The sequence below is a fragment of the Lutra lutra genome, chromosome 9 (assembly GCF_902655055.1).
Source record: "Lutra lutra chromosome 9, mLutLut1.2, whole genome shotgun sequence".
Classification (NCBI taxonomy): domain Eukaryota; kingdom Metazoa; phylum Chordata; class Mammalia; order Carnivora; family Mustelidae; genus Lutra; species Lutra lutra.
In genome coordinates this window covers 99,755,409-99,780,824 of record NC_062286.1, presented here as the reverse complement: position 1 = coordinate 99,780,824, position 25,416 = coordinate 99,755,409, and the positions used below count along the sequence as shown (strand labels likewise).

Below are 25,416 nucleotides of genomic sequence, written 5' to 3'. Positions count from 1 at the left end.
AAGGAAAGGAAAACATTATTGGAAAATCTACATGTCTGTGGCTCTGGACCAATCACATCATCCCACTTTCTTCAAGAGGCATTCTTTCCAAAGTGAGGCCAAGGTTACCTTTGGTAGCTGACATCATTTGGTGTCCCCTCAGCCTTCCTCCTGTTCTAGTTGCAGGTGCAGTGGGTAGTTTGGGGTGAGTTCAGACTCTTGTTGCTGTGGCCCTCAAGCATGGCCCAAGGTCTTTCCCAGTAGGTGGGAACTAGCTTGGCCCACTCAGAAGTGCTGCCCAGAATTTGTGGGGTTTCATGCTCCCAGGGCAACTCTTAGCTAGTGGGCCATGGGAACCACAGCCCTCTTCCTTCAGGTAGGCATCCTGGATGCATCTCTGAACTTCTAGTGGGTTTATGCCCTAGTTGCTGGCAGAAGCAACCTCCATTTTGTGTCCTTATGTATCTAGTGTCCATTTCCCTATCTTGCTTTCCACTCTGAAGGGAAACTACTTGTACCTAAGTCTTTATTGCAGACTTAACATTTGAAGAGCACTACCCAGGACACCTCCCAACATGGTGGGCATTGCACTGCCACCTAAAGCATCATTCTAGTGTCACAGCAACATTTGAAGCTTTTGTTTGTTTCACTGGGTCAACCTCTAGCCATTGTCTGGCCCAGGCTGACAGGGTATTTGGGGGGCAGGGTTCAGAGTCCCTCTCTACCGTCAGTGGCCAGCCTTCATCCCTTGTAGTCTGTCCTGAACGCCTTATCCCTCAAAGCCATTTCAATCCCCATACAATTTCCTGGTACTCTCATGGCTTTATTAGTTTTGTTCATAGAAACCATTGGGAGGCTCTGTGTTCATGGTAGGATGAAAGATATTTATGCAGAGAGGAAAAAGGGCTCTGTGTTTGGGAGTGCACTGCATGGACATGGTGAGGATGAAGGCCAGGGAAGTTTTGATAAAAATGTGGAGGTTCCCATATTTTCTTCCCACCCTTCAGTGAGTCATACAGCCCATCCTCTTGGAGTGCATGACTCTCAAGGTTGGGGATGGAGGTGCCATGGGACCCTGTTAACCTTTGGTCAGATGACTCTACCCCAGATATAAAATAATCCAAGCTCAAGGAAACTTAGAGGTCGGATCACTCAAGCCTTTTCACTTTTCAGAAGCAGCAACCGAGATAAAGTGACTTAGCTTCTCCAATAGCCTGGAGCTAGTAGCAGAACTGGCATAGAGTCCCAAGTCACCAAATGGCCAACATGGTGAATTCTTATGACCGCGAGCCCTGGGGTCCTTGGAACAGACCCACTTGCTTTATTTAGTAGGGCAATGAAAGAAGACGGGGCAGGTTTGAAAGAGAAAGCTCTGAAACCAGGCTGCTGGGGCCAGATCTTTTAAGCCTTTCAGTGGACACTGAGGACGGATCTGAGGAGACAGACATGGCGGGAAATGTCTCAGGGAGCCCACACAGCTCCTGTGGTGCTCAGTGAGGTGCCTTTCAGGTCTCTGAGGATGTTTAGGGGTTCCTGCATTTCCAACTTCAGAGGTGGAGAGACCAAGCTGGGAACCGTACTGGGAACTGTGCAAGTGTTCCATGACGTCTGTGAACAAGTTAGGAGTAAAATAGTACACACAAGTCAGCGGTTGAAACACAGCGTCCCATGCAATGGAAGTGTGAGGTGTGCCCCGAATTCTGCATTTCTAGCAAGGTCCCAGGCTATGCTCACACAGCTGGTCCCAGGACCACTTTGAGGAACAAGTCTGTAATGGGAACGGTTTTGTCCAGGAATCTGGTAATCCTGAATTTCTGGTTCTGGTTTGCCACTAAAATTCTCGGCTTGTCATTGAAACATCATTCCGCCCCACCCCCACCCCAGTCAAGGGGCATGACCCCTGAGGGGTGATACAGAATCCCCTGGGTATCTTTCCTGGGGATTCATGGATTCCTCCCAGTCCCGCCCAGATGGTGGCTTGATGAAACACTGACACTGTGGCTCTCCGGCATTGCCTGAGTTCCAGGCCAGAAAGACACAGGGAGGAGGAAAACCAAGCAGGCTGGGTATTCCTGGAGCTTACATATGGGTTGGAGGGTAGGGAGGAGCAGTAAGGACAGGTTATGATTCTGTCTGTGATATGTGATCTGAAGGAGGAGTAGATCTTTTTCTGGGAGCTTGTGGTGAGAGAAGTCCTGGAAGGTCAAGGAGGGCTGCCTGGAGGAAGGGCTTCCCTTTGGCAGCAGTGAGGGACTCAGAGTCTCACAACTGGGCCTCCTTTGTTTGGCCATGGCACAGTCTGTATCTGGGGATGGTTTGGACTCCTGACTCATGCCTTTGGGTGGGTGCCTTGGGCAGGCCCTTGTCCCCAAGGCCATTCTTGCAGGAGCTCTGCCAGCCTCTGTGGGCCTGGGGTGAGTAAGTGAGCTGGGCTTGGTGTGAGGAGGGAAGGGAAGGCACAGCAGGGGTGGGGGACTTTGCAGGGGGGTGGTGAGGGGGGGAGTAGAGAGATAGCTGGGCCTTCTTTTGCCCCTCCTATGGGTTGGTTTGCTTGGAGACTGCTAGTGGGACTGTCTTTCCGATGCAGGACATGACTGAACACCACAGCAAGGCCTGAAACCTTAGTAGCTTGCTGTGTGCTCCCTGCCCTCTCTTTCTGCATAGGATGCCCTGGCTTTCCAGCAGTGGCAGGCAGGGACTGGTTCCTTTGCCCTGCAGCCTCCCTGTGTGTGTGATGCCTGGAGGACTGCCCTTTGGGCTGTGGGAGCAGCAACTCAGGCTCCAGTGTGCTCCATGAGGCTTTGGGGTCTCCGATGGCTGGAGACCTGCATTTCCATCCAGCCCCCAGGAGGTGCCCATGCTGTAGCTAACAGAACATTCTGTAGGAGACCTCCAGAAAACAGGGCATCAGCAGCAGTGCCTGCTTTTGGGGCACGGTTACTCCTTCTCTGAGTGAAAGGGAGGCTCAGTGGAGGGACAGAAAGACTTCAGCTTTTCCACAGGGTTTTCCTTGAGGAGAGGTGTGCTCTGGTGCTGGGAGGTTTGAATTCAGTGTGAAAGCTGCAGCTTGTGAATGCCGTATGTGGCTGGAGTACATACAAGAGGAGAACTTGTCCCAGTACGCTGGGTTCTCAGGGTCTCCCCTCCGCCCTGCCACCACACCCGACAGTGTGTAGAAGCAGCTAGAGAGAGAAGTTTAAACAGAGTGTGTGGCCTTCCCACCACGCCGAGGCCTCTGGATCTACCCTTCTCTGTCTTTCTGGAAGCGTTGAGGCAATGGAGAAGAACCAGCACGCAGCCCGCTCAGCCTCTGGCTTTTTCCTCTCCTGGTGGTTTTGGAGAGCTCGCAGCCTCTCCACAGTTTGTGTTCCTTTCCAAGGACCAAGAACAGCGCAGAGAGACACACTCTCTTCTTTCAGCTGGAAATTCCATGTGAAAATCCACGTGCAGGAAGCTGGCGCCCCCATTGCTCCTTCTTCACCCCGGGAGAGTGAGAACCACTGGGCTCACCCTGGAGAGACTCTAGGAGTGGGGTCAGGAAGGGGGCCATGTGGAGGGTGCCGCTGGGGGCCGGCAAACCTCGCCCCTGCTCACCAAGTCTGCAGAAGGCGGTCTGCTGGCTGTGGGCCTATATAAACCTGACCTCCAACCCCAGGGTGAAGACCCGGGGCGCAGAGAGTGGAGACAGCTGTGTAAACCACGGGGTGGGGTATTTATAGCCACAGTAAGGAGCGCTGAGCCAGCCTAGAGAGCTAGAGCCAGTCACTGTGGCCGTTGGCTCCATCTCCTGTTCTCTGTTAACTCGGTTTTCGGGACATTATTCCTTCAGTGTTGTGTTAGGCATTCTGGACTCGGTTTCCTCATCTGCAAATAGGGGGCTGTTGTCCTGATCTTCGGAGCATTTCAGAGTGGTGGCTCTCTCTATCCAGTGTTCAAGAAGAAATGCAGGATTCTAGTCTTCAGGGAGGGGAGAGTTAGCATGGCCTCTCAAAGTGAGCCCTCGAGGCCATGTCCCCTGGGCTCCTGGAGCTCTGGGATGAGGTGGGACACACATACCTGGGTTTTGGAGACAGATCTGGGCTTGAGTCCCAGCCTGGCCGCTTAACCCCAGCAGCAGCAGTGAGGCGGTGGAAACGCTGCGGGAGAGCATGGGGTGGTGTGGTGCGTACCGCAAGGGGCACGCAGGCCTGTCGTGGTGTTGCCAGTCGTGGTGCAACAGCACGCCTGCCTGTCTGTGCCTGGCTGTGTGTCTGTGGGAGTCACCTACTCAGAGAGTGGACAGCCCTGCCTCCCTGAGGGGCCTGGGGCCAGTATTTGGGAAGGACGGAAACCCTGTGAGACAAGTATACATGCAGGAGAAAGCGTGTTCATTTTCAGAAGGCTGAGATCTGAGGTACCCAAAGAAATCCATTCTTGGTGTCAGAAAACTTTGGGTTCTCTAACCCTCAGTCCCAGGGAGTAAAAAGGGGTGAGGGGAAGAGAGAGAGCCAAGCGAGCAAGTGAGAGAGAGAGAGAGAGAGAGAAAGGCTGAAGGGGGTGGTAAGAGCAGGAGAGGGTGAGCACACAGCTCTGTAATGGAAACTTGGCATCCAGCCTCTACTTCTTCCCTTCCTCAGTGCATGTGGCTTGAGTCTCGGCTTGAGAATGTCTTCCCCTTTCAGCAGGCACCCCGCACGCTCCCCATGGCCCATCCCGTCCCTCCTTCTCAGAGCCTGCAGTCATCCACGCTGCCTCCACCGGTGACACAGGACCTGGGAGCCTCCTGCTTCCCTCCTCATGCACCCCCTCCCTCCGGACTAATTAGGCCAACATGCGACTTCCAGGGCCTGGCAGATGAGGAGCCAAGAATGCGGTGGACAGGCGCCAAATGTTTTTGTTGACATTGCTCAAGTGCAGCTCTGTGGATCGGCGTCTGCTGGGGCAGAGAAGTCCAAGAAAGCCGGAGATGCATGAAGGGAGAGCGGGGAGAAACCCAAGTGGGTGCCTCTTCCAGTCCCCTCTGCCTTCCCCACGGCCCCCCCTCGACCACCCACCCCCAAAGAGCCCTCCAAGTCATGACCCATGGGACCATCTTAGTCTGTGAGGAGGCCACACTAAGTGGAGTGCCATGCATTCACTGGGGTTTTTGGAACCATTTTCTTTTCTGTTTGTGACGGCTTCATGTGGCGTATGCCTCACCACTGTTCCTGATGGTTTCCGAGGAAACGAACTTCCTGGAAGTAGGTTTAGGGAGCCTGTGTTCACCCCTAACCTATTAAAAGGTTCAGGCTGCATTGCTGATCTGCCTCACTGTACCTGAATAATGCAGCCAGATGGACTGCATCATCCCCAGGGATCTACCATGAATGTGGCCCTTGGGTCACCAGGCCTGGGTTCGGATCCCCATTCTGCCCCTCATTGCTTGCCATGTGACCTTGGGTGAGTCTTTGAACTTCTTCACACTTTGGTTTGCTTATTTGCAAATGGGGCTAATGGTTCAAAATAAGACTGCTGTAAAATGAAACATGGATGGAATGGAAAGTTCTTCGCACATAATAGACACTCAGTAAATTGAAGCCATAATAGCTATTAAATGGTAGTTGGGGTGGCTGGCTATGGATTGGCTCTGATTTTAGGCAAATCTCTTCTACCCTGACTTTTTTACTTCAGAGGTAGGTTGACCCAGCACCAACTGCCCCTGCCTACCTCACCAGGATTTTGTGAGAACAAATGGAATGGGGTATAATACTGTTACACTTGGTTCTCAGCAGGGAAGGAAGTGAATGCAGTACTTGCTGTCATCACTCTGATTTTCTCAGACTCTGGTCTCCGCATTAGTAGTTCAGTGGTTAGCGGTCAACTATATTTTTGTTGAGATAAAAATTTGTAGGTTTTGGAATCCAGAGGTGCTGCCTTAATAGTCTCTAATGCCTGAAGATATTGAATCATTATGTAAAAAAAAAAAAATCCTCTAATTTTCTGCTACAATAGCTGGCTTTATTTTTACATCTCTTAATTGGTATCAGCTTTTCTTTCAGAATTACAGAACCATGGAAACTTGGCCTGAGAAAGAACTTTGGAAGTCATTGGAAGGGACACTTGCTTCTCTGCAAATCTTTGGAGTCTCCCTAAGCATTCAGATTGTAGTACCACAAAGCACTTTTCTCTGACCCCGATTGTGAGAACAGCAGAGTGGCCAGTCTGTTGATCTGGAGGACACCTCTGCCTTTGGATCTTATGCAGGCTGGGAAATGCAATCGGTGCCCTGCCCATATCCCTTCATTCTTGCCTCTTCAGTGCTCACTGGTACTGTTTAAGTCTTAGCATCTGCATTTCATTGTCTAAGGCCTTTTCCTGGGCACTAGAGCCCACCTTGGACTCCCATGTATCAAGTTCAAGGTGCCAGGGAATTCATGCCCCCTGGAAATAGCATTCAACCAATGGCAGACCAGGAATAGGTAGATATGTACCTAAGCTTGCTCACCCTTGAGTATCTGAGCTACCTGTCTACTCCGACCCCCAGAGCTTTCCAGGGGAGCCAAGCTCTAGTTGACTCATTCTGGTGACTGGCTTGAAGTGTATTATCTGTTGGCTGTCTCCCCTTTCCCACCCCATGGTCCTGTTCCCTTACAGGTACTTCCTGGGGTCACCCCCAGCCCCATAGGAAAAACCCGTGTTCAGATCCTCATTTCCGGGGCCACTGTGGAAACCCAGCCTGAGACAAATGTGCTGTCTTTCTGCACACTTGCAGATCGTTTGTGACAATAAGGTGCTAAATTCACATTTCAGGGCTGCTTGTTGGATTTTCAGGCCACTGACCTTATTGTTTCTTCATGAGCTTTTGAGATTATTTTCTCTGCTTGTCACCGTTCTTAATCCTAAGAATTAACTGTGGAGGTTAAACAGATGACGCCAATGCCTTGCTTTCACCTTGAATTATCTCTGGCACTGTTCTCTTAGTTATGACTACACTGATGTCTGTGGCCACCACGTGGGCTTTTGCATTTCAGAATCTAAACTGATTGTTAATTCTCGTTAGGCTCCACATTCTACATTTGTGTGTGTGTGTGTGTGTGTGAGAGAGAGAGAGAGAGAGAGAGAGAGAGAGAGAGATATGTCTAAAACAGCTGTTCTGGCTAATATGTGTAAGTTGTAATGAAATACCTTGATGATTTTATATCTGAGAGCAGATTCCATTTGACTGAGAAAGACCTCGGTGCATGAGCTGCTGCACTTACATGTGTCCTGTGGCTTAGGTGAGATGTCTACAAGCACTCTGATTCCCAGAAACTTCTGCAAGTCTTACTTTGTCCATCACCAAAATGGGAATAGTTTTTTCAACCCATACTTACTGAGCACCTCCTCTGAGCCAGGAGTGATTTGGTGTTAGAGAGACAATAGTGGACAAAGTGGACAACATCCCTGCTCCCTCTTGCTTTCCCAACCAGAGTTGTGAGGTTCAAATTCAACAATGAAGGTGGAATCATCTGGGAAACTAAAATTACCATGGAAATAGAGGAATGGGTATGATGACCTTTAGCTCTTCAGAACATCACACTGATGTGGCTGGATGGAGTGCTCCCTCTGGCCTTCTGTGAAGGTCACTTGGCCCATGAATTAGGCCTTTATCTTGTACTTAGATCCATTTTCTGCCCACCACACTTCTGGACACTCAAGGGTGTCCCTTGCCTCATGCCACATCTTTCTTTAGTGCTAAGCCACCAGGAAGACCATCTTTGCTTGCTGTTTCCACCGCCCAGTGGCTCTCTGAGGTCCAGCTCTGTTATTTCTTAGCCTTTGTCTTACTTGACTTGTCTGTAGGTCAAGACTGTTGGCTACTCCTGAAATTCCCTTTCTGCTGACCTTGCCTTATGCTATTACCTGTCCTCTTTTCTTTCCTTTCATGATCCATTCTCTGATGGAATATTGAGTTCCCCATGACCTCTTCTCTTCTCTTTAGTCCCCTCCCAGAAGACCCCATGCATCATGTCTCATACTTTTCCCTATTTGCTGATGACCTTCTTGATGCTGTCTGTAGCTTAGCTCCGTCCCCTAAGGTATCTCCATCCCCTGTGCTCACAGGCAGCTTACCACCCTTTCCGTGCTCCGCAACACTTCAAAGTCAACAAGTCCTTTATGGTTACGTGCTCCTTTCTCCCCTCTGATGTGCCCTTCATCTTTGTTCTTTCTCCTGGCACGTCGGTCCCTACAGTCATCTCAGCTGGAGACGTCACCACTGTTAACCTGCTCCTCCTGTATTGCATTCAGTGGTTCAGTGTTTTCACATTTGTGTTTTCATCTCTTGTTTGTGGAAGTCTTGATATGCAGCGTTTACTGGCCCAGACTCTGGGGATGTTGACGTGGTGTCCTAGCTTGGGGAATCCTCCAGAAGCAGTTCTTGAGAAAGTGTTCAGTTGTGAGAGGTTATTTGGGAGGAATAGATGCTGGTGGGCTCGAAACAGTCACACTGACTTCATGGACCTAATTGTACCCATCTCTTCCAAAATCCATGTTCGGTGAGGTCAATGTGGGTCATGTTGAACTTGGCCATGATGAGAATATTTACACTATGGAAATAGGCCAGTGGCTCCAAACCAGGACTCCCCCTGCCCACCCCCCTCCAGAGAGAGTTCGTTGTTAAAACATATATCAGTGTGTTACTGGGAGTGAGGAATTAAGGCAGAGAAGGACAGCAATTAATATATTATGTTTTATCAGGAGCATTACACTGTAGACAACTGGAGCATAATCCCAGTGGAGAAGATTCTGTAATTCAGTTTAGAATACGTGTCTCAAAGTCATCCCACTGGAGTGTGTGAGGTAGTAATACACCAGTCCTTCCCAGTCAGTGCTGAGGGCGGCCTCTGTCAGGCCCAGCAGGATCCAGCAGCCCAAGGAAGCCAGCAGGCAGTCAGGGGCTGCGTGAATGGAGCATAATGATAAGACCCAAGGCGGGAGGAATAGGCTCACCACTGAGCAAATGGTGGCTGATGGAGGTGCTGGACATTCAGCATTGGGAAAGGCCAAAACTGAGCTGTTAGTGATGTGTGGTTATGCTCTTTGTTTCCCCAGACCTCGACTTCATGGACCTCCTAGGGGAAGACCGACAGTGGACGGTGGGGAGGAAGTTAATGCAGGTGAATGACACTCTGACTTCAGAAGATGCAGGACTCCGGAGCAGCAAGAACTGCACTGAACCAGGTAACAGTTACAGCTGCTGTTGTGGGCAGTGGCTCCCATTTTCTCTGGTTATGACTAAGGAAGAGCTGGACGCCATCTTTTCCCTTTGAGTTCTAACCCAGAGAGATCTTAGGGACATTTAGGGCAAGTGTCTAAGAAACTGAAAGGGGACATTCTGGGTGTGATTCTACCTCTGCATTCTTGTTCTAGGGCGTGGGTGAAAGGTAAGTCAAAGTCAGAGACCCTCATGATTCTGTGCTGATATTGAATGTGGGGGCTGGTGCTCTCAAGTGGGAAACTGAGTTGGGAGCAGGATGGGTGAGGATGTTCTCAGGTCATCTTTGCTTTGATCCCTGGAATCCTCTCTGGGTGGTTTTTAAGCAGGAGCCTTGTTTCTGTCACAGTAAAGAAACAGGGGTGGAACCATATCCTTAACTATGTTGTTGGTCTTTTTGGGAGAAGTGAATATTCATTTACCAGTGGTCATATTTGATATCTGTTGTGTCTTTCCTCAGAAGGCTATGGAACATTTTATCTCCAATATATTGATCTTGAAAGGAAAGCAAACATAAAGGGAATAGAGGGGACTTGGAATCATCAGAACCCAGCCCACCAAATCTCAGAAAAGGCAAGCACCCTCTGGATGGTTGAGGGCCTTGCTAGTTTCAACCAGCGGTCAGTAAGCTTGTCTCACAAATGGCCAGACAGGAAATATTTTAGCCATTGCCACCCATATGCCATGGCTATAGTTTCTATTTAAAAAAAAAAAAAACATCCTTTTATAACCCTTTACACATTTAAAAACCATTCTTAGCTCACAGACCATACAGAACAGGCATTGAGAGGTATTAGGCCTGTGCTCTACTTTGCCAATCCTGATTTAGGTTGTTTGGCTCTCTGGGATCTCCCTTCCATGGATGGTGGGAACTTGGGCCCTATGCGTGCCCCTTCTGAGGGGTCAGGAGCTCAACCATGTGTTGATCCCACATCCAAAGGCCAGTCTCATTTTTAGTGTTACACTGCAAAGATATAAACAGTCTTCATTGCAGTCCAAAGAACCTTAGACCTTTGAAAACAGAAGGTGCTCTGTGAAGTTGTGCATCTGCCTTTTTTTTGATAGAGGTGTCCTTCACCACCATACTGAGAGTTTTAATAGTCCATTCCTAGGCAGAACTGGAAAGAATTAAAAATCAATTACCAGCAGTCCCCCCATCCCAAACCCACAACAACCCATAATGCTACATCATCTATATTCCTCAAGCTGGAGAATTCAGGGGTTACTGTGGCTATTACTAAATGCTCTGAAGGAATACCCTTGAAGGTTAGTGAAGCACATGGCTGCTCCATGAGCTAGAAGCAAAAATGGATGTGATGGGTTTGAGTGGCACACTGAGCCAACAGAGCCTTTTGTAGAAGGAACCCTGCAGCAAGAACCCTGGTTGCTGATCTGGTCATGTAGCCAAATATTTTTCAGTGTCTTCCGGTAACTAAGAGGCAGGTGGTAAGCGAGATGTCAGAAGACTAGAAATACTAGAAATACAGAAAACTAGAAATACTAGAAAGACTAGACTAGGAGGCCAGTTGGCACCTTTGGTATACCTTTGGTATGGGAAAGAATGGAGTCACTCGCAGTACAGTGACTGGTTTCGGGTTGAGGTCAGCCACCATGCTCAGGGCCAGTGGTGATGGAAGGGGCTTCTGATCCCTGTTGGGAGATGTATGTTGGGGGAAGTGGTGCTGTCTCTGTGAGTGGCATTGCTCATTGTATCAAGAAGCATCTTTTTCAGAGTGATGGGTGTAGAAGAATAAAGCACATTAAAACCATTTTAAGAGAGGAAATGACTCAGCCCCCTGCTAGAAAGATGTCCAGGTTTTTGGTGTTGACAGGGAAGGCACAGGGGGAGAGAGGAGGAAGGGCTTCTAGAGAGTAGCAGGAGGAGAACTAGAGCTCATAATGCTTAGAGCTAGTCCAGAAAGAATAAAGACTCAGTGGGAACATTCTCAGTGTCTTCATTTGGGGGGTATGGGCACTGGGCTTGATTTCTGGGGCCCGGACCTCAGAGCCAAAGACCACAAGGAAGGTGATCATGCCTGAAACAGGAGGGGTCTTTTTTAAGTCCTGACACAGCAAGGGCCTGCCTGGAGTCTCTGTTCTTCACCAGACCTGCCTTGACCATCCCAGGCTGCTGTGACCATTCTTTTTGCTAAATGTTTTTGGTACAAAATGTCTCTAACTGTGCTGTCCAATATAGACACTCAGTGGTGACTTAAATTCAAATTAAGTCAAATTAAATACATTAAAAATTCAGATTCTCAACTGCACTAGATACATGTCAAACACCTAATAGCTGTGTATGGCTCATGGCTACCATATTGGAGATCGTAGACCATTTCTATCATCACACAAAGTTCTATTGGATGGGCAGGTCTAGAGCTTCCATCTGCCATCTTTCCAGCTTAATTGCAAGCACCTCAAGGATATAAAGTAGACATGTAGATTTGAGAGCCCCATCTCTTCCTGGGTTTTGGAATCACCCTTCCCTGGATTTGAATCCCAGCTTAGAAGCTGTGGGCTTTGGGCAAAATAGGCTTTCTGAGCCTCTCTCTCCTTCTGTGAGAAATCGAGGTAATCATTCTGACTTTTCATGACTGCTGTGAGAATTGGTAATGAAGTCATGAAGTATGACCAGCTTAGTGCCCTGTGTGTGGAAGTTCTGTAGTAGGAGCTCCCTCATGAATTGCTGGCTGTTAGGGGCAGCCATCCCTCCATTACAGGTGGGTCATGGAACTACCTTCTCCAACCCCTCCTCATAGGAATGGGCACATTCAGTTCATCTTGTTCTGTCAACAGGCCACATCCTCAGGTGGTCCAGGTCTAACCCATCAGGAAGCTGGGCTGAGAGGTTCAAGCACTATTTTCTAGTACATAAAAGCTTGAAAGATCTTGCTATGGTAATAAGCACATCACCTCTGAGGAATGCTCTCTTTCTACAAGAACGTGGTCAAAATGTGAACACAGACACAGGTGACCCCTAGTAGACTTGGTGCTCTTTCCAGAATGCTCTTGGAAGTCTGCTTCTCAGTTTTCATAGAACAGATATTTTATGCAAAAGTGTTGAGAGCAACAGCACTCATAACATCGGATTTGGAATTTAAATTCAGTAGTATTCATATTCTCTACTTCTAACTTATTGTGGGAGGGCAGGACTGAGCTGGACTGAGCCAAGGCCTAGTCGCCCAGGTTTCCCTAAGAGGTCAGAGGGCCCTGGAGGCAATGAATATTGCTTGTACTGGTTGAATGCAGTAGTGTCTGCTCTCAAAAGTCTTCAGTTTAGAGGCTAGGAAGGAAGCCATGTGGTTTCTGGACTGGCCTCCCTTCCACTTTGTGATGATGTCAGCAGAACAAGAGTGTACTTCCAAAGATGATGCATCAGGCTTCCCTCTGTGCTCAGAGTAGTGATTATTACTAGGGGACCTGAGCATTTGGGATGCCAGCATGGCCCATGACCATGTGAGTAATGGTGTTAGGGTTGTAGGCAAGAATTAATTTGGTTCTTGTCATAAGGTACACCTAGTGCTACTCATCATGTCACTGGGCTTCTCAGACTGTGTTCTAGGAACCTGTGGCTTTAGGTGCCATTAGAGTAAGTATATTCAGAGCCTGGAGATGGAATGATCTCCATCCTAGGTGTACTATCTGTTCAGGATAGGGGCTTGCTTTGCTTTTCAGGTGTCAATTTCCTCATCTGTGAAATAGGCTTGCAACTAATTTATCCTTTCTACTTCTTCCACTTTACAAATCCAGTAGTTCCACAACATTGCAAGAAGAGAGATTCATGAAGACATCCACCCCAAGTTGCCCTGCTCCGTTTTCCTGAATAACTTCTTTGCATTTACAAAATTCCATGTCATACCTTGCCCCCTCCTTGGACCCTCTCTCCCCTTTCCTCTTCTCCTCTACCCCTCCCCTGCCCCATCCCCCATCTCCCTCTTTGCCTTCTTCTGAAAACTAGGTGCCCAGAGTACCCGCCCAGGGGACAATCAGGATGCAGGGTGCTTAATATAATGTCAGTGTTGTCTTTGGTTGGTGTGGTAACACAAAGATGACACATTCTTCATATGGCAGCTGCCACTTTAAAGACATGTTGTTTTGCAGTATTTTGGATTTTTTTTAAATGGCATTTTTCCTTGCCCCTCCAAGACATGGTTTTGGTGGAAATTGGTAATTTTTTGTGCCTCCAGAACTGCATGAAAAAGACGAAGCTTTGGGCTCCAATTTTTCTGCAATTGTTCCAGTCCTCTGTGAATTTTTAAGGTTGTTTTCTTAGCCTGACACTGCCGATTTCATTTAGAGCCTGGAAACATATTGTTTTTTGGCAAATAACACTTGAAACTGTTTACTCAGATGACCTATTAAGTGAAATTTAACTTTGAATAAATTTTATCCATGGAAAATTAAGTTAGCTAAATGTAATATTGAGAGTGGTGGACAACTGTAGCAGAAATGAACTCTTTGTAGTATTTATTCGTACACTTTGCAGAATTTTATTTATACACTTCGAAGTCTGTCTCCAAAAAAATCTATCATCTTTTGGTTTTTAGTTCTTTGATGTTTTAAGGAAATGAGCTTTTCCTCAAAACGCCTCCTTCAAATAAACTTTGGAAGAAAGAGCTATTTAAAATGATAGCCTTTGGCATGGGTCTCACTCTGAGATCACTGGATGTTCTTTTGAAAAAGGGCTCATCTCCCTCTCTCTGTGTGGCTTAGTTGGATCTAAGATCCTTGGGCCTATGCTGTAGGTACCTTTGGGGCATGCTGGGAGTATTTACTGGATCAGGTGTCTACTAGAATGTCCAGGAAGTACATGATCTGAGAACCAAGTATGAATTGTAGTAGAGGAGGGAAGCCAGAGATCCATATAAGTGAAGCAATATGGGTAAGTTCAAGGGATGAGTATGTCCACAGATTGGGAAGCAGCACAGACTGGTTCAGGTTGCAGGTCATGAACAAAGTTAAGTGCTGGAGTCCTACTGGTTTTTTACTTTAAACCATAACATCAAGGCCAGCTGGTCTGGGGAGGTGGGTGGGGGGATGAGTGGTATAGGTGATGGGGATGAAGGAGCATACATGCCGTGATGAGCCCTGGGTGATGTATGCAAGTGTTGAATCAATATAGGCACACCTGAAACTAATATTGCTTGGTGTGTTCATTACCTGGAATTTTTTTTTTAAGATTTTATTTATTTATTTGACAGAGAGAGATCACAAGCAGGCAGAGAGGCAGGTAGAGAGAGAGGAGGAAGCAGGCTCCCCGCTGAGCAGAGAGCCCGATGCGGGGCTCGATCCCAGGACCCTGAGATCATGACCTGAGCCGAAGGCAGCGGCTTAACCCACTGAGCCACCCAGGCGCCCCCGTTACCTGGAATTTAAATAAAAATTTTTTTAAAAAGGCCAGTTGGTCTATAATCATAGGGCTGGGCATGACCAATCTACAAAATATGAAAAGTCCGAATCTCTCATCTCTTACATGAAAAAAAAAAAAAAGATCCAGAGGGGATGGATGACTTTCTTAAGGTCACAGCACTTGTCAGAAACAGGTTAGAGCCCTCTGCCACCAAACTTCCATACATAGATACTCAAAACATGTGGATAATTAGCCTGACATCTACATGATTTGGTGTAGCACTGTCCTGTAGAATTAGAATACAAGCTACAGATGTAGTTTTAAATTTTCTACTAGCTACATTAAAAAGGTAAAAAGAAGCAGGTAAAATTAACTTTAATCATACATTTTAGGGGTGCCTGGGTGGCTCAGTGGTTTAAGTGTTAGATTCTTGATCTCAGCTCAAGTCTTGATCTCAGAGTTGTGAGTTCAAGCCCAGCATTGGGCTCCACACTGGCTGTGGCCCTTACTTAAGGAAAAAAAATACATACATATATATGCATATATACATGTAATATGCATATATAAGATATATTTTTTTATTTAACAGAATATATACAAAATATTAAGAATAGCAAATCTCAGATTGCCTCTGTGTTTTATCCCTGGGTTTGAACCCAGGAAAGAACTAAGGTTTTTTTAGGGACACCTGAGTGGCTCAGTTGGTAAAGCATCTGCCTTCGGCTCAGGTCATGATCCTGAGATCCTGGTATTGAACCCCATGTCAGGCTCCCTGCTCTGTGGGAAGCCTGCTTCTCCCTCTCCTGCTCCCCCTGCCTGTGCATGTGCACTTGCTCTCTCTCTCCCTCTCTGTCAAATAAATTTTAAAAATCTTTAAAAAAAAGAACTAAGGTTTCTTTTTAAAAGTCTTAAAATCTATTCCTTATTGAACTAGCTTACAGAGCTTTCAGCAGTGTTTCTCTGCAGTTATGATTTTCCTAATGATTCACATAATAGCTGTTGACACTCTTAAGTTCAATAAGTTAGGAACTTATTGTGATCCGCTCTTTAATTTGTATCAGACTCCTTACTGAATTAGATTGGGTAAGGGTAGCTGCAGTAACAAATAAGTCCTGCAGATGTGAGAGTTTAACACAGAGTTAAAGATTTCATTCTCATGGAAGGTTCTGGCCTTTGGGTGGCCCTATTGCAAGAGATGGTCCATGGATTCTGAAGCCTTCCGTTTCGAGACTTTCCCAGGCTTACACTTAGTTCCCCAGGGTGTTGTGCTCCTCTCTGCTTTCAGAGGCACAGGCATGGAAGACTGTGCATAGCTGAGTTTAAGGGATTAGATCCTCACTCCTGCTCACACACCACTGGCCAGGGCTCAGTCACATGACAACTCCTCACTTCCAAGGAGGCTGGGATTTGTATATATTAGCAGAGTGCCCTCAAATAAGAGAGAGATCTGGTGAACAGCTAGCTAGTCTTTGTTACCTTATTTCTTCCCCCAAATTTGTTTCTTTTTGAAAAAAAAAAAAAAAAAAGACTTCTCAGTTTTCCTTTATGCCTATCTTATTAGTAAAGTCATATTTTATCCTCTACAGAAAAATCATAGGCCAGACTGACATATTTTGAGGTGGGCTTAGCTCTTGGTTTGACCTTCCTGATTCTCACTTGGTCAAGGTGGTGCAATTTGACTCTTCCTCTCACCTTGGTTGAGGTAAGAATTGTCCCAGTTGTGACTCTTCGCATTTTGTGTCTCTTCTTTGTAAATACAAGAACCCTAGGAAAAATAACGCGTGTTTGATGCATGAAGCCATTGGCAGTAACGTAAGAGCTTAGGTTTCAGAGGAGATCCTCAATCTCAATTCCATTACTTTCAACCTCTGTGGTGCCAACCAGTGTCTTAAATTCTTTGAACCCCAATTCCACTGTCTGTAAAATGCCAGTCAGGATGCCCACTTCACAGGGATGTGGTAATCACGAGCTAAGGAAAGCTTCATAAACAGCTGCAACCTCATAGTATGTGCTTATTAAATGGTAGCTGCGTTACCTTCGTTACTGAAATATAATGGAAGGCAGACCCACAGAGGTCATTTTTAGGGCCTTTGCAACACTCTGAGGCGCCCTAGAACATGAAGGTTCTAGAATTATGAAGATTATTTTAAGGATGGATAGCTTATTGAGTGCAATTTGGCCCCAGTACGGCATTCTCATGGCTGTGTGAATGAGACATGTCAAGAGATTATCCAGGAAGCTTCTGACTAATGCTGTTTCCTGGCCTCAGAGGCCACTCTAGAGACACACAGGATGAAATAAGGAGTACAGGATTTTCTTCTGCACACTAATGAAGGGTTTCACAGCTTCCAGTTCTGGGAGGAGAGGCCAGATGCTATTTATTTCTTCCAGCTTCAGCATCCCTTTAGGACTTATTTCCTGAGACATTCTTAAAAGCCCCATTCTTTAAAAGTAGCCTGGGCAGACTAATCCAATGAACGGTGCATAGAATCTTCCCGAAACACAGGGGAAGGGTGATAAGCTCTACTCTTAGATGCTTTCATGGGCCTATTTGCACAGGAGCTTAGACTCTCAAAGCATTTTTACATTCACTAGTTCATTGGAACATGTTTGGCTCCTGGAACAAAAATACCTGAAGGCCAAGAATGACTATATTGTTGATAGATAAATTAGATCTAGACTGAGACTGGTTGGGTTAAATAATTGAGTCATAGTCATAAATGTGGACAGAAACTTAGGGATTCTTGATTCCAAACCCTTTTCCTCAAGTCAGGGTCTAGCTAACTATGGCCCTTGACCAAATCTGGCCTGGTGACCATTTTTATAAATAAAGTTTTACTGGAACACAGCCGTACATGTCCATCTGCATGTTGTCTGTGGGCTGCCTTTGCTGTAGGAAGGCAGAGCTGACTATTGCAGCCTAGATCTCGGGTCCTGCAAAGCCTGAAGTATTTACTCAGTGGCCCTGTATGGGAACGTTTGTTGCCGCCTCCTGCTCTAGGTCTTGGGACTGGTGCTTCAGGTGGCCTGGAGGAGAGGTGAAGGTGAGAATGATATCCCCACCTCTTTTTCTGCTCCCCTGACCTTTCCCCCAGATGTGCCTGTGCCTTATTAAAACTAGTGTCTAGGGACGCCTGGGTGGCTCAGTTGGTTAAGCAGCTGCCTTCGGCTCAGGTCATGATCCCAGCATCCTGGGATCGAGTCCCACATCGGGCTCCTTGCTTGGCGGGGAGCCTGCTTCTCCCTCTGCCTCTGCCTGCCATTCTGTCTGCCTGTGCTCGCTCGCTCTCCTCTCTCTCTGACAAATAAATAAAATCTTTAAAGGAAAAAAAAAAAAAACTAGTGTCTATTAAATATTTTTTAACATCAGTCCTGGCCTAGGGCCCGGTAACTCAGGTATTGCCCCTTTCTGTTTTCTCTCTCATGCATAGACACATGATCAAAAACCTTCAGCATTGTCTGTCCACGTGTTAGGGACACGTGTAAAGTAGAAGAGGTCATATTCATCCCCATAAAGATGCTTGAAACCCACTGGTCTGGACTAACTCCTTGTCCCAGAGCCTCTAGGTATCTGGATCACCTGCCCAGTCTTTCTTATACCTGGAATGGCTTCCCTTTGGGGTTAGAGAGTGAAGCACCCATGAGGGGCTGATGAGTATGGTCGGCCCACATATGGGTATGAGTATGGCCCACATATGGACAGTTTGCCAGGTCCCCCCAGAGCAGTGAACATGGAGCTTCCCTGTGTGTGTGGAGGCCACGGGCACTGGAGGGGGTGGCCGGGAATGCTGTGGGGTCTTCTCAAGGGTCCGTCCCCTCCTGGCCGCTGTGCACCCCTCAGCTGTACCTGTATGACCTTTTGACAGTGGCAGTGACAGCCACTTCCTCCCTGTGGCCCTGGCTCCATCCCCCGCTCCATGGGAGCTTATTCTTGCCTGCCTCTGCCTCCTTGGTGGTGCTACAGCATACCTGAGGTGACTGGGGGACTTTTTCTTGAATCACACATTCCAGAATGATCTTGTGCCACAGATAAACCCATTTCACGGATGAAGCCAGGACTAAGGTTGAGGGGCATGAAGGGGCATCTCCAGGGTCCACCTCTGGTTGGCAGTCGAGTGAGGACCCGCACCTCCCAGCCTTTCTTGCCTCTGGCCACAGGGCTGGGCTGTGTCCCCTCACTCGTGTATGTATAGAGTCTGAAATCATGGGATCACCAGGAGGACACCACTGTGCTCTCGTGCAAGTGCTCTCAGGTGCCTTAGGGCGGCTCTTCTCAAAGTGTGGCAGACCAGCAGCAGCAGCTCTGGGAGCTTGTCAGAAATGCACATTCATGGGTTCAACCTGAGACCTCCTGGCCAGAGCTGCCGGGAAGTGGGCCTAGCCCTCTGTGTTCTCACAAGCTCTCCAGGGGCCTATGAGGTCCACTGGAGTGTGAGGAAGCCTGGCTTAGCTCACTGGAGTCCCCTAGAGAGACTTTCAATCCAGGCCCCACCCCAGACCAACTCGAGTCTCTGGGACTGAAGATCAGGCTTCAGGGGTTTGAAAGCTCCCGGCTGAGGCCAGGGTGCCATCAGGGCTGAGACCACAGCCTGCGGCCACCAACATCCATGCACTGGCTGGCTCTGGAAAGCTGGCCATGGGAATCTGGTCGAGAGGAAGAGAACTGGGTGGGTGAGCCCAGCCAACAGCCAGCCAGCCAACCAACCAACCAACCAGCCAGAGTGACGGTGTCAGGCAAATATAAGACACCAGACCTATCTTGCTGTAGGTTCCTCACTCCTTCTGCTTTCATTCATTCATTCCTTGTGAGTCACACAGATGGTTGTTCACTTTAGGCTCCATCTTGGGGGTCCCTGGGTTTTGTTTCTGAGATCTCTAACCCCAAGAAACACCAGGATGGAGTTTCACCTGGCTGTATTTTTTTTTTAAGATTTTATTTATTTATTTGTCAGAGAGAGAGAGCAAGCACAGGCAGACAGAATGGCAGGCAGAGGCAGAGGGAGAAGCAGGCTCCCTGATGAGCAAGGAGCCCGATGTGGGACTCGATCCCAGGATGCTGGGATCATGACCTGAGCCGAAGGCAGCTGCTTAACCAACTGAGCCACCCAGGCGTCCCCACCTAGCTGTATTTTAAAATGTCCAGCTGGGGGCATCTGCGTGGCTCAGTCAGTTGAGTGTCCGACTCCTAATTTCAGCTCAGGTCATGATCTCAGAGACATGAGATCAGGCCGTGCATCAGGCTCTGTGCTGGCATGGAGCCTGCATACGATTCTCTCTCTCTTTTTCTCTCTCTTCCTCTCCCCACCTTCTCGCTCCCCATCTCTAAAAAAATAAATAAAATGTATTTCTGTGAGGGTTGGGTGGGAACGTACCTGCCTTACCTTTCAGGGAATCTCATCTTGTGTTCTAGATCTTGGTTGGTTGCTGGGTGCTCACCTCTCCCACTCCCTTTCTCCCTCCTTCTCAGACCCCTGAGCTGTCTGGGACCTCTGGGCTGACCCAGGGCTGACTGGGGGCCTGAGGCCTTGGGGTGTTGACTGCCTCTCCCTGGGCACTCCAATTCTGACCTGACTAGGACATGCTCAGGCATGGGGTAGACTCTGGGAGCTTCAGGGTAGGATGAGGCCCAGGCAGAGCCTCTCTCCCCAGAAGCTCACAGCATCTTCTCTGGGCCTCAGACTTCTGAAAACAGGCTGTGTGTGTAAGTGGAGCAGTGTGGCTGAGAGCTATGGGGAGGGCATGTCTGAGTTCACTGAGTGTGCCTTCCACAGATCACACACTCGGGCAACAGGCACCCAGCCTATTGCTTCCTCCTACCTGGGGGCTCCCTATGGCCTGTAGGCCAATGGCCACCCCTCCAGTCTGTATTCATGGGGTCAGACCCCATTCATGCCCATAACAATTTCACATTCCACCTTGGAGAGTAAGGTTAAATAAGTACATGTCTGGGTTTTTATATTGGCACTTCTGAAGTTCCTGATATAGTTTAAACCATTAGTTTGGCTGAAATTTCTATAATAGAACAATAAAATCCCTGAATTAAAGATTAGCAGCCTTTTTTTAGAAGCGGACTTTGAATGAAATAGACATGAGCCCCGCCCAGTGTCTTGTCTTGTCCATCCCTGCCAAGGCCTTTGTGCACAGAGCTGAGCCTGGCTTCCCAGCCCGGAGCCTGCAGGGCTTACCCAGTGTCCATGCCATTGGGATCAGGGGCACTGGGCTCAGAAAGGGAAGAGATCAGGATGCGGAGGACTGGGGACAAGTTGCTCTAGGAGCAGCATAGGACTGGGGTCTGAGGAGTCAGGCTGGACTCAGTTAAGCTTCCATCACCTCAGTCAGTAAAAAGGTGCCTGGAGTTACCACCCTGCGTTGGGGTCATTGAGACAATCAGGAGATAAGGGGTGCCCGCGGTTTATAATTAAAAAGTACTTCTGTATGGAGGGTAGAGGTGGGGAGGCAGACCAGGGTTCCACAGACCTGGAAAGGAGTCCTGTTTTGATGCTTGGGGACTATGGGATCCTGGACCAGTCATGGAACCTCTCAAAGCCTTGGTTTCCTCCCCTGTGAAGTGGGAAAATTCAAACAGCAAGTTTTGCCAGGAAGAGCCCATGGAATACAGTATGGAGAGTGACACAGAGCAGGTGCTCAGCCCATGAATGGATGCCCATATTTTGAACGCCCAGTATGTGCCAAGGGATTTCGCATGCAGGGCCTCAATTAGTGATGTGTGGGAGGTTGTGGTTATTACCCACGCATCGATTAGGGCTTGGAGATTTCTACTGCAGGAGGACAGTGAATGGATCTGACATGTCCTCATATTGTACACACACCTCATTTTATTGTACTTCACTTCATTCTACTTCAGAGATACTGCATTTTTTTTTTTTAACAAATTGAAAGTTTGTGGCAATGCTTGGATGATGAGCAAGTCGGTCGGCACCATTTTCCCAGTGACATTTACTTGCTTCGCGTCTCTGTCATATTTTGGTAATTCTCACAGTATTTCAAACTTTTTAATTATTATATTTGTGATGGTGGTCAGTGATTACAACGTGCCGAAAGCTCAGATGATGGTTAGCCTTTTTAAGCAATGAAGTATTTTTTAATTAAGTTACACACATCTTTTGGCATAATACCATTGCATGCTTAATAGACTACAGTAGAGTATAAATATAACTTCCATATGCACTGGGAAACCAAAAATAGTCATATGATTCACTTTCCTGAGACGCTCACTGTATCACCGTGGTCTGGAATTGAACCTGCAGTATCTCTGAAATATGCCTGTCGTACCTAGGTGGAAAGTAAAAATATTCTTAGTTGTCAGATCCTCCATGCTGCCCATGAACAGCCTGTTGGCATAAGCCTCAGTCTCCCAGTGGGTCTTTTTTGGGGAAAGGGAATGCCACTTAGCTGCATTCATAGTGGTCTGTACTGGGAAAATCCACAGGAAAATCACTGGTAATGGGAATTTTGAGATGCAAGCTTGGCTGTACGGAATGGACGTCAGCGGATGAAGGAAGAGGGAGTGAAGGGCAGTGAGAAGGTGGGAAAGGAGCTGGACTTGTTCTGTGCTCGGTTCTGTCCACTTGTCACCATGCGAGTCTGCCCTTTGGACATAACTTTAAGTCAAATCATGTGAAAAGAGATGACCTATGTTCCATGGGCAATGGTCCTTCCATATTCCAGAGACCAAATTCCCCCACTGCCTGTGCTGTTTTAACCACAAGTATGAGATCAATTTGTTAAATTCTAATTTGATGAATTTAAAGGAAGGAAGATCGTAATACTGCTGTACCCCTCCCTGTAATCAGATGTTTTTACCCATCGACCCTAATTTCATACAGAACATTGGCCCCCTTGCAGGAATCATTGTGTGTTTGTGGCTTACAAAAAGATGTTTCCTTTAATGGGGCCAAGCATGAATACTTTGGTACTTGGTGGCTCCCAAGGGTGCACAGTCTGTCAATAGTAGCCATTATGAATCTAGAATGATTGCTTTTTCAGTGCCACAATTTCATGTGCTGGTTTTGTTGTTGTTGTTGTTTTGTTTGTTTTTTTTACAAATTTGTATTCCCTCTATCCCCATCCAGGCTCAAAAACATTATCTTCAGCATTTTTTTTTGGTTTTGTTTTAAACTCCAGCATTTTATTATAGAAATTTGCAGACATACAGAAAAATGGAAGGGCTTTTACAGTGAAAGCCCACAGACTCAATCCCTAGGTTCTGTCATTTACATTTTATTCTGTTGGCTTTCTCACACATTTACTCATCTAGCCCACCTTGTACCCATCCATCAATCTGTCCTATTTCATTTGAGTGTATTTCAAAGTCATTTGCAGAAATAAATACTCTCCCTCTCCCATAGGTTAGCATGCATGTCATTAACTAGAGTCTATTGCTTGCCCTTTTTGGGTAACATTTCTACACAATGAAGTGCACGAATTTTTTGTGCACCATCAGTGAGTTCTGACAGATGCATACAGCAGTGCTCCCAACCTCTGTCAGGATTTAGGACATACATCATCCCAGGAAGCCCCTTCATGCCCCTTCCCAGGAAACCCCCCAGCCCACCCTCACATAATCACTCTTCTGATTTCTTGCACCATAGAAAAGCTTGCACCTATTCTAGCATTTTATATACAAGAATTATAAAATATCTGTGTTTATCCTTGATGTAAGGCTTCTTTGTTGGCACACTGTTTTTGAGATTCATCCGTGTTTTTGTGTGTAGAGCTACAACATTTATTATACATGCATACACACACACATTAATAAACATCTCTGTACATGGATTACATTTACATATGTGACACACTTCCCATGTAAATGTTCATAGATGAAGTATATTTCTCTCCAGGAAATGCTTTGTAGATTTTGATTACTTCTCTTAGAAACTTATTTTAGATCAACCTCCAAAGAGATCTTTCCAATGTCTGGAAAATTAGTACAAGCTTTGGTTGACCAGGGTCTAGATAGAGATGAAAGCCAGTCATCCCTAGTCCCATCCTCTCTCTTGCCTCCAGAGCAGAACCGTGAACTGGACCCAGAAGCCTTCTGGCTGTAGGAAGGGAAGAGGGAGGACGCGGGAGAGGAGATCTTCCTTAAGGCCTCTGGAGGCAGCCCTGCATATTCGGTTACTCAGCTACAAAAAGAAGTGGGAGAAGCCGAACCATGAAGGTGGAGAAAACGGTCTGGTTCATTGAGTAAACAGCCATGTGCACTCTGCCGGGGAAGCTGCTTCCAGGAGGCCTTTGTGGCATTCTTTCCTGCAGGAGCTGGGCATGCTTCTCCTCACCAACAGCATCAGAGAAAGACCTTCTCTCTTTAAGCACCTCCTTGGGAGGTAGATGCCTAGTCAGGAAACAGGACCAGCCCTACATTCAAGTGGGAACTGTGTGTGTGTGTGTGTGTGTGTGTGTGTGTTAGTATCTTTGGAAAGGGTGAGATCCTCATTTTCCCAAACAAGTTCTGTCCCAGTGGAACCCTTTGTCAGCATAAGTCTTCATTTGTTTATGTTCTTTGTCTGCTTGTCTGCGGTTACTGACACACAGGTTGATTTGGAGTAGTAATTGAGAGGCACAAGCCACGGACCCAATGAGGAACACCCTAGGTGATAGTTAATTTCATGCTGTAGCCATCAACTCTCTCGACTCAGTTCTGGTTCCCTTTGAAGCAAACGCCGAGACAAGGGTTTGGGTGCTTGTAGTTTATCTGGGAGGTGATCCCAGGAAACTCCCACGGAGTAAGGGAAGTGAGCCGGGGAGGGAGGCAAGGTAGCCAATGTTCACATGTCACAATTACCACTGGAGACAATAGGGTATAGAAGATGCCTTGGAGGTCTCCCCCTCAGGGGTGAGGGAGCCGGGGTATGTATACACCAGCTCCCACATACCTAACCTGCCCCTCACCTAGGCAGAGCAGCGTCCTTGACCAGGGACCAGGCCCAGGGGAAGGAGTGTGGGTGTGGGCCGCTGGAAGTTGGGGCACTGGGTACCCAGCTGCTCAGAAGAAGATGAGGGGGCGTCAGCTGTGATTGCTAAACACTGACTTCCTTCTTTCCCACGAAGCGGTTTTGTGTTGTAAAATGGGTTGGAAAGCTCATCCTAAACCAGGAAGACCTCATAACGGCACTTTGCACTTCCTCTGTGTGTGCATGGGTTTGTCTTGACAGACGCAGGCACTCAGACTCACCCCGTTAGTTTTCACTGTGTCATAATGTGGGTTTGTACAAGTGCTGACTGCTCATGCTACAGGCAGCAGGCTCAGGCTGCAGGAACCAAGGAAGCTTTTCAAGCCAGGGTCTGCGAGCAGAGGGCTTTCATGAAACCAGGAAACATGCCTTCCTTCCTCCTTCACCTAAGATTGCCTCCATGCACGTGTCAGACTTCCAGGGACCCCGGGGAAGCTCAGAACATGTCAAAATAGAAAAAAGAGGAACCCACCAAGAAAATCCTGCCTAAGCTCCTTCCAGAAGCAAGCAGAGCCTCTGCTCACCAGGCAGATCTTTTTGTTTTGCAATCAGTGAAAGGAAAAGTTACTTCTAGAAGTGTTGCTGGGCTCTGGGGCCCGGAAATTATGTAAATCCAGGGAGAAGATTCCATTTAAACCCTGACTAGAAATTAGGAAATGTGGCCCCACCACCAACATGTGGCCCATACTTTAGTCTCCAGCATGGGTGTTATTTAGGGGAATACATGGGCTTTTCTGGCTTCAGAGTGAAACCAAATCGATCCGGGTCCTCAGGTAATCATTTAATTCCTCACCGGGCTCTATCTTGTATCAAATGGAGTCCATATTTCACACCAAATCATCTTGACTCAGTATGTTTAAAGTAGAAAACCTGAGAGCCCTGGTCTTTAGGGCCTATAT

The 25,416-nt window shown here is 47.4% G+C and overlaps 1 protein-coding gene across 1 annotated transcript in view; it reads left to right on the top strand.

Annotated features, from left to right (window-relative positions):
- Window positions 1-25,416, top strand: part of SLC24A3 (solute carrier family 24 member 3) — a 500,867-nt gene that overhangs the window by 50,212 nt on the left and 425,239 nt on the right. Inside the window, exon 2 of the mRNA XM_047746163.1 lies at window positions 9,031-9,159. Coding sequence (XP_047602119.1) covers window positions 9,031-9,159 — 129 coding nt within the window. The remainder of the gene's footprint in view (window positions 1-9,030; window positions 9,160-25,416) is intronic.